This window comes from Carcharodon carcharias, chromosome 4 (assembly GCF_017639515.1).
Source record: "Carcharodon carcharias isolate sCarCar2 chromosome 4, sCarCar2.pri, whole genome shotgun sequence".
NCBI lineage: Eukaryota > Metazoa > Chordata > Chondrichthyes > Lamniformes > Lamnidae > Carcharodon > Carcharodon carcharias.
In genome coordinates, this window is record NC_054470.1 from 96,862,767 (window position 1) to 96,878,052 (window position 15,286).

The following is a 15,286-nucleotide window of genomic DNA, read 5'->3' on the forward strand; positions in this document are numbered from 1 at the left end:
TTTTAAAGCACGATGTGATGGCTGATGAGTCGTGTCAGGTATTAAACAAGGGGTCTGGAACGATGGCTGGCTGGTATGTAAATGAGCAAGCTTTGATGTTGCTTTCCAGTGGTGGCGGCCTCCCATCTGGTACGACAGTGGTTGTCAACTCGGGCCGGGATTTTCCGGCCCCGTTGTGGTGGGACCTGCTGCGGGAGATTTAGCGGCCCAGCCAAAAGCCCATTGACTTTCGGCAGGACCAGACAATCCCAGTGGTGGGCGGGGCCAGAAAGTCCCGCCCTCTGTGTTAAGCATCACCTGATATAGCTCAGGCCTCGGCAGTCTACTGCACTTGCTGCAGAAGAGGACAGCGGTTGATAAGGTGCACAATTCGTTGGCCTCTGTTTTCTAGGGTCCTCCTCCCAACCAGCTGAGCTTTTCGTTTCTGTTCACCTCTTCCAATGCCCTTCCAAACAGTCAGCCTCCAGAGGTTATGGCCATCAGCGACTATCTCCCAGTTGTCAGTGTCAATGTCCACCACCTCCATATCATGCTTGCTGGTGTCCTTGTAATGGAGGTATAGACGCCCAAGAGGTAGTGACCCAGTGGCCAGTTCAGCGTACCGAAGATCTTTGGGTATATAGCTACTCATCCATCTGATGAACATAGCTGAGCCAGCGCAGCCGTCATTAGCTTAACAATGAGTGTACGCAGATGGAACTAGCACACTGCAGACCCTGTTGGTGACCTTGTCCTGCCAGGAGATGCCGAGATTTGGATAATGAGTAGCTCACTAGCTTGCCTTGATGATCGATAAATGGTTCACACCTATTGTGTTCGCTGCCTCTCCACGCCCCTTGCGGCTATAAGAATCTCCTTAATATCTCATTTCTTTGGCTACGTTTTTAGTCACCGCTTCCAATCGGCCCTCCTTTGGGTTGATGCTAATTGTTTTTTTCTAATTAGCGGTCCTCTGAAGCATTTTGGAACATTTCTTTACATTAAGCCCACTGGTCCTGGGCATGTGGCCAGACAGTCTGGTCAACTTTCCCTCTGGTTCTGAGCAGCAAGAAAGGAGCATGGGCAGAAATGCTACAGAATACTTAGAATCCATCTTGTTTAATCCTGGTACTGTGAGCCACTGAGGTGGGGTCATGTGGTGTGTTTTATATTTTGTATTATTAAAATAAATTCTAAGGATCGAATTAAGTAAGTGCAATCACAATGACTGTTTGGTATGTTTATTTCCCTCTGAAATAAAGTAGGTTAACAATTAACAAAATTTGCAGACAGTACGAAAATAAGAAGCATTGTGAAAAATTCTGAGGACCAGAGGAATCTGCAAGGGGATATTGATAAGATGGTAAAATGGAGCAGATGATATTTGGTGTCACTAACTGTGAGGTGCAAGATCAAAACGAAAATATAAAAATGATGCTATCACTGGAGGACAACTGCATCTTGTGGGTGGACAGAAGGATTTGGGGGTTTGTGTTCACTGGGTATGATGGAACGCTAAGATGCAGAAAGGCGTTTCATTGGAGCAGGAGGTTGCGTGGCAGCCTTTATAGAGGTGTTTAAAATTCTGAAGGAATGGGACAGAGTTAAGATTGGCCGCTCTGGTTGGTTGTACTCCTGGAGGAACCTTCCGCCCCCAAGTTGAACAGCCTCTTTTACTGTCCAGTATTTTTGTAACTAATAATTGTCCAAAGTAAATAAGAGGCACAATTGTTTTTAATGCCGTTCTGTTTCTCTGTTTGGGTGGCTTGCAGCAATGTCCAGGAGATCTTTAATTATTGGAGACTCCAGGATAATCTTGGGCAGAGTGGAATCTCCTCTACTTTAAAGTTTTTCAGGCGTTAGAACCAATTGCAGGTCCTGACTCTCATCCCGTCAGAGCTTTGTCCTGCAGCGTGATCTTATAGGAGGCAGCTAATGGACAGGCCATCCTGATTAAGAATGGGTGCTGGGACAGAGAGACAGGAGGTCCATTGGGAGGGTCAGCAATCCTGGTCAGCTGACAGCCACACTGGCAGAGGCACAGGGAAAATGGAGGCTGGCAAAAGCTTTGAATAAAAGTGAAGGGGCCAGAGCTGTCAGGGCCATCAGTGTGGAGGAGGAGGAGCTGCTGTGGCTGCACCCTTTTCAGCCCTGCAGTCCCCTGATAGCGCCATACGTAGCACTCTCCAGTGTCTGTCTGACCTCCCACCATGAATCTGACTCCTGTGCCTTCCCGGGGCCCTGTCAGCCTTCCACAAGATTCCATGTGCACAATTAAGGGCTAATGGCTCTTTTAACTTGCATGTTTGGCGACCGGGCATGCAGCTGCTGTGTCAGGATGCCCACCTCAGGGAAGATGGGGCACTGGCACACCTCAGTCCGATTTCCACAAATTCCACCCCGCCCTGCCTCCAAAACCACCTCCACAGGGCTGGGAAGATTCCACCCACACTTTCAGTTAAATGAGGGTCATAGAAAATTGGGATCTATGTATAAGATTACATGGAAGAGGTGTTAGAACAGGGAGCAGGAGAAACCTTTCCAGAGAAAGTTATGAGATTGTGGAATGCAGTGCTGGAGTTAGTGATTGAAGCAGATGCCACATCAATATTTAAGAATAAATTAAAGGAATATGAGAACAGGCAGACACATGGGATTAGGACTACTGGGAGTGTGAAGTATAACACCATCATGCTTTTGTTATAATTTGTATGAAAGCTGGCCTAGTTTCACCAAGTGTATGCTTAATCCACTTTCAGAGAGACTGAAGAAATACAAGGGGAGCTCTTGTGGTGCAGTGGGTGGCATCTCTGCCTCTGAGCCAGAAGCTCCAGGCTCAAGTCCCACTGCAGGACTTGATGGTCAAGGAAGGTACATTCATAACATAGCCAAACAGACTGAAATATCAGCCTGCAAAACCTTCCAAATATGCCTTTGGTCGGTGGTAAGAGCAGCAGTGTCTCCTGGTCAGCACATGCTTGATGCGGACTGGTGCCCCATAAGCTACAGCCTTTGGCTTCAGGCTGGCAACCCGTTCTGAAAAAAACGAGCTATGTAAACATGTGCTTCATCTGTCTCGTGTTGAGGGGAAATACATCTGCAAATGCCACCAATGTCCACAAGGGGGTGCTGTTGTTAATGGCCCTGGGTGTGAATAAACATCCTTAAAAGTAAAACATTTACAGACATCGCTGATGCTGCTGAACCTGAGAAAATATTGATTACATACCCAATTTTGTAACAATTCCACTTCGTCTCTTGAGCATTGTCAAATATAATTAAATAAACCCTCAACCAGTGGTTCAAATACAAGCAGTATTTTCAAATATAAATTTAGGGTAAGATACATCATTGGCAGAAAGCAGATCCTTACTCTGTTTAAACCTCACTGTGCTGCACATTGCCAGCACTAGTACTGTTGGCTTACAGTGAAACCAGTGTTTTCTTGTTTCTAAACTTAATAATAGCTCTACTTTGATTGACTCTTAAATATTACTTGTAACGTTTGACTGACTTCAGGTTCAACCACTGTTCAAATAATGCATCTGATATTCGCAGCATTAAATCTTCCAAGTTATTAAGCATTTACACCCAGCTGCAAAGCTAGTCCTAAATTACATGCCGAGTAATATTTTGGGCAGTAGGTGATTGGTTGATCTAGCCTATCCTTCACCCATCAGGTTCCCTAGGTGATTCCAAATGGTCCTACATTCCCTTCCCAAATAGGAATTCTTCTAATCTCATTTTAAAACTTGCCCTGGCTTTCTGATCTAGTACCAACCAACCCTCTTTCCCCCCTCGCCTTCCCCAGTAATTCGTTCCACAAATGTTATCACACTCCTACCCAAAAAAAAATGGTTAAATTTGATGTTCTCTTTCAGTACCTTAAACTTTATATCATGTCCTCTCCTCCTCAAACCCTGTGCCTGACTAAAATCTTTTCATTATCAAAATAAGTTGAAAATCTTATGAACCTTTATCAAGTCCCTTAGGAGAGCGTAGGCCCAAGGTAGACTATCCTTCATCATGTTTCAACCTGCTAAGTTTAGGAATTAGCCTTGCAGTTCTCCTTTCAATAATTCCACAAGCTCCCTGCCCTGCTTTCTCCTGCAGCCTTATCAGGTTAAATACAATTTACAACATCCCTTCCCTTGTCAGATATGTCACACCCCTGGTTATATATCCCGATTTTTTTTTTAATTCTGTGAATACTGACCCACCATATTTAATGACCAATCCAAACAAAACTCCCAGATCTTCTCCTGCTGCTTCACACATCTCAGCACGTATGTTGGCACAGTCGTGCTTCTTTGACATAATTTCACCACCCCATAAAGCCTGTCAGAAAGGATTGTGAAATATGTTGGACTGGAAATTCTGAGAGTGGTGGGAACTCCCAATTTCCCCTTGTACCTTTGACAGAAGATAACAGAGCCATCAGAGAAAACAATGCCCGGGATTTTCCCGCCCTGTTGTGGGCGGGACCCACTGCAGGAGATACAGTGGCCCAGCCAGAAGTCCAAAGCTGGACGATCCTGGCAGTGGGCGGGGCTGGAAATTCCCACCCAATGTATATGGTTCAAAATGGTGGTTTATGTCCTTTCTTTGTGGTCCCTACGTGTATCTCTGCAAAATCGCAGGCCCGTTCCCTCCAAGAGATCTGTGTTGCTACAGATTCAAAAGCAGAGCTTTAGGATGGCTTGTTAACCTGAAGATACCCACCCAAAAAATGTATCTATTGGGATTCTTTTTATCCAGTTGCTGTGACTAGTGATATCTGTTTCTGGATATAGGCCCAAGCACTGAAAATATGATTTCAATTGAAGGAAAAATATTCACTTCACATTTGAACTCTTGGAAGCAAATATTACTGCACACAAGCTAACAACCAGTTAGTACTGACAAAGTAATTGGAAGTGACAGTTTAAACGGCCAGATTAGCTCCACCTGTGTGCCTGGCCATCTCTTCAATCCTCATAAAATACAAAACAGTTTCCCCACACCTCCACCCCCCAACTTCCAAATAAATATTGTGCTTAAATAGGATTTATGTTAATTACCAGCCTGCAAGTTCAGCATAAACCAACTCAGAAACCCCGACTCAGTTTCAGAGTTTTCACTGTTGTCTGTAGGTGAGACATATCTGTGAGTTGAAATAATAAACAGGAAATGCTAGATATGCTGGGCAGGTCTGGCAGCAAGTGTGGAAAGAGAAAGAGAGTTAGCGTTTCAGGTTAAGGATTTTCATCAGAAGCTGTGAGTTGACTCTGTCCAGGTCACTGGGGACTAAAGTGATTTAAACTAAAAGGGATGAAGTTGATCCTGGGTAGCGTTGTGCAACAGCAATAGTACGTCAACAGCTCATTTTACACTCAGCCTCATTTTCTATCTCTTTGTGGAATAGGCTGATGATTTTTTCTTTGCCACTTTGCAGCTATAATTCCAGTAAGTAAATTAGTCAAACTATGTTTCTTAGTAGACAACCAGGCTGTGAAACTTGAGGCTTCGTTTAAAAAAAAATCTCCATGTAATTGGCACTCAGAAGTGCTTGACAAAGCACTTGTTGTGCCAACACACCATGTGTTGAATGGAAAACTAGGAATACTGCAAAAAACAAATCCTTGTACAATGCAATAGTGTTCATGGTGTAATTAGCTAATACTACACAGGATTTGTGTTTCAGATGGTTTCAGCATGCACTAAACAATTAAGGCTATCAATGGAATTATAACGGCTGTTTCTGATTATTGCATTAGCACAAGTACTCCCAAGTTCCTGTGTGAGGGACGAGGCCTGTGGAATTCTGCCGAGAATTTTCTCACAATCAAGTGTTTTTCCCATTGACGTAACCAAATGTCTCAATAATAAGCACATCAATGCAATCAAAATACATCATTTATTAAACTGGAAATTATATAGTCATCACTGAATTAAATGCCTAGATAAAAAATCTGTTTCTTTTCTGAACGTGATTGGGTCTTTTCGACAGACACTGGCAGTTCTCAGATACCTTATCCATTTGGACATTCTTTGTGTGCCAGGCTGGTTGGCATTTCTTGACAGTCTACCATCAAAGAGGACATCACAGCTGAGCTCAGTCTTGCTCTCGCCTGATTTCCCCATCACTGGAGCTTGAGGCTGATTGCACTTTTGCAACTGCTGCCCCTGTGACCAGATAACTTGGCTTAGTCCAGGAGTCAAGCTTGACTCTATTTGCCATAATATGGTTCAGTAGGCCATAGGCAGGAATGGTAACATAGTTCTGTGGAGTGACAGCATTCCTTTTGTCCAGACACTTGATACTGTTGCTTTATGAATTGTGGACATTCTTAACACTATGGTCTGATGCAGAGATGTCTAACACTCATCCTATGGACCAAATTGAGATCATAAATCTCTTACTATACCCCTTTCATCTTTGCTTACAAGCTTACTTGGACACAAATGCAATTTCAACTCTTTAAACTTCCCAGGCCTGAAGAATCAGAAGAGGCCACTCGGTATCTCATTGGTATATGTAGATCAATCACGGAGCTGCCTTTTTGCACCATTTAGGAGTCACTTCCAACTACTTTAAGACTGAGAATTTTAAGATGCTGAGACTGAAGGTTAGATGTTTTCAAGCCTTGCTGGGAGGGTTTGAATTATTTTAGTATGGGGGGAGGAGAATCTTTTGTCCAGAGGGGTGAGACATTTCTTCAAGATCATCGGTAATCAACTCATTGCTTGGAATACTTGTAACCAGTTCCAGCTCCAAAATGATGAACTTCCTGACCAAATATTGGGGAGAGGGAGGTTTTCACAAACTACAAGTCTATTTTAACTGCGGAGTTAGTGACTAAGTAACATAAATGACCAACTTCAGAGGGCTGGTGGAGGTGATGCAGAAAAACCCCAAACACGATGATATTGTGCTTTTGACCTATAATTATATAGTGGTCATTTTCAAAAGTCGTTGTAAAAGGAATGTGGCAGCATGACTACACATTGGATACAAAAGACAGGAAAATGCTAGTGGTATAATAGGTGGTACTCTAACACAATAATTAGGGGCATGGGAATTGCTGGACTAAATTCTGTATGGTTTTCCATCTGTCGTCCTGATATTCACATGGTGCAATGATAACGTGATTGTTAACAAATCGTAGCAATCAGCCTCAACCATGTCTACACCAAACCCAAATGTGAGGCAAGAAAACCCAGATGGTGGAAAGCTTTGGAAATCAAATATCCAAACTCCCCTGTTTCTCCAAAGCATGTTACGCTTCATATATGCCTTATCTCAAATTACTCTTAGAGTGGGCCATTTCACAGTGCACTGTTAGACTATTTCCTGCATCCTTTAGCTTAAATATAATTTGTACCATAACTTGGTGGAAACGTGAATCGCTAACGGTGCAGGAAGGGCAATGAAACACCTGGAACCTTAGTGAATGAACGGAGGAACTGTGTATCTCCTTGAGAAAGTAACAAGAAGGAGGGTCAGATCAGGTCCAGAGAGAGAAGTGAAGCGAGGGAGAAGAAGATTGGATCAAGACAGAGAGAAAGAGATAGGAAAAGTAAGAAAGAAAATCAAAATTTTTAAAATCTCTGAGAAGAATTTACTATATGCAAGAAGGAGACTTTATTGGCCCAGAGAGGTTGATTGGCATTGCGTTACCAATTGTCTTGTTAAAAGGCTACTTACATTGTTGGTTGAATCCTAATTTTCTATGATCAGTTTATTTGCCTATTAACGTGAAAATACAGCAAGTTCTTAAAAATAAAGGGGGAATTTAAGGGCAAGATTATGTTTGTTCAAGGCAAATGCCAGAGTGGTAAAAATTGGCCAGTAGGTTCTGGAGATTCACAACTCTCAGCGTATCTCTTCGCCCTTTGACATTCCTGGCTGCATATGTCGGAAACTCGACCATTATCTTCTGAAAGAAATCTATCTAATTAGCAATTGAATCAATGCTAACAGCTTCCTAAAGATCCTGTTCCATTAATTGACCACTTGCTCACTGAAATAATGGGCTGAATTTTCCCAATTAGACAGGGATCCCGATGTTAGCCGCAATTCCAGGTCAGGAACCCGGAATTGGCTATGGTGGGACATTGATCACTATCTTCCTCCAATTTAAAAGACGCTTCAAGGATCCCAGTTCAATTAAGGAACTGGGAGGCCCAATCAGAGGGCCTGCAGCTTTGTTCAATCAGCAGCCCCATCAAGAGAGGTGGGCATCAATGTAGGTAGGAGAACACACAGATGCCTCTCTTCACAGGGTGGTCTGTGGCCATGGTTATAGCCCTCTGATGCCTATGGCCTTGGGATAGGAGTTTTAAAGGAGATGTTGATGGCCCTGTCACCGGGTGGTCACTTCCAGGCAACTGCTGGACTTTGGCCTCAACGGGAGCCTAACCGCTGTCAGGAAAACCCTGCTGGTGTCACCAATTTCCCTGAAGTGGGCACTTCATTGAGCCTAATTAGCTAGCCGTTGCTGTTAGGCTGATAGCTGGTGCCAATCTGACTCCACTTCTGGCAAGATTGCTTGGTACCGAGAATTGGTTGGGGAACCACCCGAAAGCGGGATTCTCTCGTTTTGCGCCCTGTCACTCCTCCAAACCCATCTCCAAGAGTCTGGGCAAGTGCAGCCCAATGTTTCTGTAGATCAGTTTTGAGTTTACTCCACCCTTCAAACACAGGCTGTGTCCTTCAGTTCTATTGTTCTGGACAAGGTGAAACAAGGCCTACATTATCTAGATCCTCCATAATCCTAATAAGAGCAATAGTATTGCCTGTACCTTCTAACATGCCCCATTTACATAATCACCCCCACATAATCTAATCCCTCCATCCCTTCAATTATTTTGGATGCTTTCTGTATCTTTTTAATGGCTGCTTTATTCATTGCTACCAAGCATTTTGTGAGAGCTGCAATTTACTATTGAAGTAAAAGGAAAATAATGTGAATGGAAAATTAAGAGATCTGGAGAATCAGTAGCTCCAGATCTCTTAATTTTCTATTTACATTATTTTCCTTTTACTTCAATAGTAGTCTCTTCCTGAAATTTCTGTCCCAATATGAAGCACTTGGGCTGACAAGTGGCAAGTAACAAGTGCCAGGCAATGACCATCTCCAACAAGAGAGAATCTAACCATCGCCCTTGACATTCAATGGCATTACCATCACTGAATTCCCCCACTATCAACATCCTGGGGGTTACCATTGACCAGAAACTGAACTGAACTAGCCATATAAATACTTTGGCTACAAGAGCTGGTCTTTGGCTAGGAATCCTGCAGCAAGAAACTCACCTCCTGACTCCCCAAAGTCTGTCCACCATCTACAAGGCACAAGTCAGGAGTATGATGGAATACTCTCCACTTACTTGGATGAGTGCAACCCCCACAACACTCAAGAAGCTTGACACCATCCAGGAGAAAGCAGCCCGCTTGATTGGCACCCCATCCACAAACATTCACTTCCTCCAGTACTGATAAATAATGGCAGCAGTGTGTACCATCTGCAAGATCAAGCCTCATTGATCTTGTAGAAACTCACCAAAGCTCCTTAAGCAGCACCTTCCAAACCCACAACCATTACCACCTAGAAGGATAAGGACAGCAGGTACATGGGAACGCTGCCACCTGGAGGTCCCCCTCCAAGCTATTCACCATCCTGACTTGAAAATATATCGCTGTTCCTTCACTGTCGCTGGGTCAAAACCCTGGAACTCCCTCCCTAACCATAGAACCATAGAAAAGTTACAGCACAGAAGGAGGCCATCTTGTCCATGCCAGCCGGAGGGCACACAGGTGCCCTTTCTAGTCCCAGACCCAGCCCATAGCCCTGCAACTAACAGGCGCAGATGCAGGTCCTTTTAAAAGAGTTTAGAGTTTCTGTCTCTACCACCAACTTGGGCAGCGAATTCCAGACACCCACTACCCTCTGCATAAAAAAGTTCTTCCTCATGTCCCCACTACACATTCTGCCACTTATCTTGAATTCTCCACCAAGGGAAACAATTTTATCCTGTCCACTCTATCCATTCCCCTCGTAATTTTGTACACTCCAATCAAGTCTCCTCTCAACTTTTTTTGTTCTAAGGAAAATAACCCCAACCTATCCAATCTCTCCCCGTAGCTACACTTTTCTAACCCTGGCAACATTCTTGTAAACCACCTCTGCACTCTCTCCAGAGCTATATGTCCTTCTTGTAATGTGGTGACCAGAACTGCACACAATACTCCAGTTGTGGCCTCACCAGTGTTTTATACAATTCCAACATTATATCCTTACTTTTATAATCTATACCTCTGCCAATGAAGGAGAGCATTCCATATACCTGCTTTACAACCTTGTCTACTTGAACTGCTGCCTTCAGGGATCTGTGTACTTGCACGCCAAGATCTCTCACTTCATCTACCCCTCTTAGTATATTCCCATTTATTGTGTAATCCCTGTAACTGTTTGACCTCCCTAAATGTATGAACTCACACTTCTCTATGTTAAAATCCATCTGCCACTTTACTGCCCACTCCACCAACCCAGTACCGTGATTGTACCTGCACCGGAGGGACTGCAGTGGTTCATGAAGGCAGCTCACCACCACCACCCTCAAGGGTAATTAGGGATGGGCAATAAACGCTGGCCTAGCCAGCGACGCTCACATCCTGTAAATAAATTCTAAAAAACTTCCTACATGTGTGACTTTGCACTGACTGCAGTGCAGTCTTTCTTTCCTTCGTTCTGTCTTAAATGAGGCTTGATCTGTTTTGGAAGTAAAAAAGTGTGTTATTTTCATTTGCAGATGTCCCCACACACATTGGCTTGCATTGCTGCACCAAATTGGGACCGTCCATACTCTCGAGAGCAAGCTGCATTCCCATTGGTAAGTCTGGCTGTAAAAATTAAAGAGAAACACCATTATATTAGTGTTGGGTTAGATCTGCATATAATGAATGAGGTTGTTTCAGCACAGGAATATTCTATTTCCATAAGGGTAACATACCACATTATCTGGCCCTTCTTTTGTTATCCATTTTTGGCACCCCTTGACTGCAACAAACATCTGGTGTCTGTTTTCTTTGTGTTACCTCGGACTCTGTGCCCTTCCATGGAGAGTGCCCATTCCCTTCTCTCACTCTGATTTTGCTTGCGTTTGAACAGCAGAGTAAACTCCACCAGTAAATGACACTGGTAGTGGTTCTGTGTTGTGTGGACAAACCTGTCGTCTGCGGTGCTTTTCAGGTTTTTAAACCCGCATTCTCAAGCTGTTTACTCCTCTTAAAAGTGCGCATGCTTGGATTGTCCATGTCCTGTTAGCACAGTGTTTAGAAATGGCGTACCACTTCAGGAATGTACCACCCTTTTGGAATTTTCACTGCCTCTGCCAAGTAGGTTATGCAGTGTGCATATCCATGTGTCTAAACATTCTTGGCTGAGTAACTGATCTCGGCAGATACTGGGAATCACAGCAAGTTGGGACAATATTGCTTCATGTCTGGGCTTCAGTCAAGTCCAACTGATGCTGTTAAAGTCCACTTTGGGCTGTTGTAAGGATCTTAACCTAAATGATTTTGCTGGTTCCGGTGATGATTTGTTTTATCTTGCAGTGACAGCCCCATTCCAGTGCAGCCTTGATAACACTGCCTCAAGCCTTTACAATCTGTTTACAGTCAATTTTTTGGGGGGGCACTTAGAACGCCTTTACAACAAGAAAGACAGAAGAAAATGTGCAACTCTTCTATATTTTTCACTTTTGGGCAAAACACAGCAAGACTGTGCACTTTTACATATTGTGGAGTTTATTCAAGAGATGGTAGTTTGGTGGTAATGTCACTGGGTTAATAATCCAGAGGTCCAGGCTAATGCTCTAGGGGCATGGATTCAAATCCCACCATAGCGCTAGTGGAATTTAAATTCAATTAATAAATCTGGAATATGAAGCTAAAAACCATGCTGGTTCAGTAATGTCCTTTAGGGAAGGAAATCTGCCATCCTTACCTGGTCTGGACTATGTGTGACTCCAGACCCACAGCAATGTACCTGACCACTTTACTACCATCTGAAATGACCTAGCAAGCCACTCAGTTCAAGGATATTCAAAGAAGGGTAACAAATGCTGACCCTGCACATCCCAGAAAAGAATAAAGAAAAAAAAATTGCTAAGTACTTAGTCATTTATTATTCTTTCACAGAACTTGCAAACATTTTTTTGCTATGTTTTGGCATTGGAAAATATTTGCCAGATAGGTCATGTTGAACCAGGAGTATCTGTTAATCATCTCTTAAGTCGTGGATTATTGAGAAGTGTGTAAGTGTACTTATTTTTTAAAAATGGTTTGTTTTTCAGCAATTTGTGAGACCAGAAACCAAATTTTGGCCCACAATCGCTCGCATTGATGACCTCTATGGGGATCAGCACTTGGTTTGTTCCTGCCCACCAATGGAAGCATATGAATCTCCCTTCACAGAACAGAAAAGAGCTTCATCGTAAAACTTCATCATTGATTGATTTTCTATTTTGCGGGTGTTGGGCTCAGTAAATAATTGCTGTCAAAAAGCACAAATACATTTTTTTTTCTTTGTTTTGTTTTCAAACTCAAGATCCGGCAAGTCAAATATCTCAGTTTGTATTGAAACAGCTGCTAATGGTTTTTAATGAGTAGACACTACATCCAAGCCACACTTCAGCTGATGGTATTCAGTGCCTCAACATTAAGCAGCATTGAGTTACTTAAGTGGCCTTGATCCTGTGCACTTTTTCCTTGACTTGACTTGAGAACTGCTCTGGGTGCAGATGTGATTGAACTGTAATGTATCGTGTTTACTATAGGGCTGTTTGCCAAGCAGCAGGTTATCAGACCATATACAACTGTGGCCTAGTGACAAAGTGGTCCTAGAAGGTAGTATTTTTAATGTTTACTTTTGTTGTTCTTGTTTGTAATTGTCAATGCTTCAATAATTGAAACCAGCATCTCCTGGTTAATAAATGTTAAAAAAAAATGTAAATTTTAACTGTCTTATCATTCCAATAAAAGTTCTTGAACTGATTTTCATATTTTTTTTCACTTGGTTCTGTTACAAGGACTGTCAGTACTTTTTATGTTCTATCCATTCAAGTTCTACATAGGTAGCTTTCACGCATCTTAACTGTACTTTTCCTGAAACATTTTATAAGTTGTTTTTCCAGTTGCTGTGGCTGGTGGAACAGGAAATTGTACAGAGATCCCTCACTGGATTACCACTGAGTTCTGCATGTTCTTCCATTGCACAAAAACAGAAATCATTTTCGTATTAAACTCAGTACTAATGAAGTACAATCAGGAATTCCCTGATTTTCCTGTGTTCTCTTCTATCACCACACAACACTGGCAATTAGGGCCAGCTATGTTTCTGGGCTGAAAGAAGGAAGTGGTTTGAGGAAAACCAGCTGACTTGGTACATGTCTGAGAGTGGACTTTAATTTTGGTTCTATGAAATCTGAATTTTTGATCGTTGTTTGACTTTTGGGAGTTTTTTTTTTCTATCACTTGCAGCAAAATTTAGTGATTACTAAACTCCCCATAATGGATATGGAATTTTCCTCTTTTTGTGCTCCTTGGAATAAGAAATGAGGGATGTGAAACAGGTTCAGTTGTACCAAACGGAGGCTTCACATATCCACACTCGAGGCTGTGGATCCAGGCACACCCACCCAGGAATATCCAAGATATTTTCTGTTCAAGCAGAGCCTGCAAAGTGACTGACAGTTGTGCGGTCAGATCTAACCCATGGATAACCTTCATCACATGCATGGTTTTGCCAGTGGAAGTCAAGGTCATCATAGCTCTGGGCTGTTCTGTCTCAGGCTGTTCCATCCTCCAAGGGAATATCTGCATAGGTTCACAGCGATGTGAAGCTGGTTACTAGTGTGAATGGGGCCGAAATAGGTTGAACTCCAGGATAAGCAACTTCTTCATTTCTTCCTCAGAGAGCCAACAGGAGAATGAAAGGGCACGACATTTTTTTGTGACGCAAGCATCTCACCAGGCTTATCAAAATCCTCGTAATCGGCTGTATGCTGCACTGCCTTGTCAATCAGTGGCTTAATATTGAAGGCTCAACCCACAGTCAAAAACAGAGCTTGATTGGCACCCCATCCACCACTTAAAATTCACTCCTTCAACCACCGACACACAGTGGTAACAGCGTGTGCCATCTGCAAGATGTATTGCAATGACCCACCAAGACTGCTTCAACAGTACCTTCCAAATCCCGCCTAGAAGGACAAGGGCAGTAGATGCATGGGAACATCACCAGCTGCAAGCTCCCCTCTAAGCCACATACCATTCTAACTTGGAACTATATCACCTTTCCTTCACTGTCACTGGGTCACATGGACTACAGAGGTTCAAGAAGGTGGCTCACCACCATATTCCCAAGAGCGATTAGGGATGGGCAATAAATGCTGGCCTAGCCAGGAATGCCCATATCCTGTGAAAAAATAAAAGATGATCCTCGAGTTGCTCACTCGGGGGTAAGTGGCAACAGAATAATCAAGTAGATATAATCTGGGATTGAGAAATGACAAGGATCAGGAGCTTAGCTGAGGAAACAGTTTACCAACTTGGCTGGTGGGGAAGAGGTGTCGTTATTCACAACTTTCATAAAGGCCAAGTGGGTCAGCTTTCAAGGCTTAATGCAGAACACGCAGTGGTAAATACATTGCCAGAATCAAAAGCATAGCAGAAACAAGCATGATCAAGAACTGGCCAAGTTCATAGATTCAAAGAATATTTACAACACAGAATGAGACCACTCGGCCCTAAGTCTGTAGAAGTCAAACTGTCACTTAAAGGGTCCAATTTCTTCTCTCTCTCAAATATTCAGCCCACAAGAGCCACTTTCCAGTCCATGAGAGCCAATCTGAACCTCCCTGAATAATTGAATATATGGGTCAGTGACTCAAATGGGATATCACCCATTTCCTTGAGTGCCGTAGGATAAATGACAGCACCATTGATCTTATATGCACCAGTTTAACTAAAATCATTTCTGCAGCTACTTCTAATGAAGCATGGTAGAGAAGCAGTGGCAGACATTTAAGAAGATATTTCATGGCTCTCAAAAAATATATATTCCGTTGAAAAAAAAAAGACTACGAGAAGGATGAACTATCTGTGTCTAATTAAGGAAGTTAAGGATGGTATCAAATTGAAAGAAAAGATATACAATGCAGCAAAGATTAGTGGTGGGACAGAAGAGAAGGTGAATTTTAGAAACCAGCAAAGGATGACTAAAAAAAAAGAGAAATTGCATATGAGAGAAAACTAGCAGGA

At 42.9% G+C, this 15,286-nt stretch overlaps 1 protein-coding gene across 1 annotated transcript in view; it reads left to right on the forward strand.

Annotated features, from left to right (window-relative positions):
• Positions 1 to 13,018, forward strand: part of gldc (glycine dehydrogenase (decarboxylating)) — a 171,967-nt gene extending 158,949 nt beyond the window's left edge. Inside the window, exons 24-25 of the mRNA XM_041185541.1 lie at positions 10,774 to 10,854; positions 12,319 to 13,018. Coding sequence (XP_041041475.1) covers positions 10,774 to 10,854; positions 12,319 to 12,462 — 225 coding nt within the window. The 3' untranslated portion in view covers positions 12,463 to 13,018. The remainder of the gene's footprint in view (positions 1 to 10,773; positions 10,855 to 12,318) is intronic.
• The last annotated feature ends 2,268 nt before the right edge of the window (positions 13,019 to 15,286 follow it).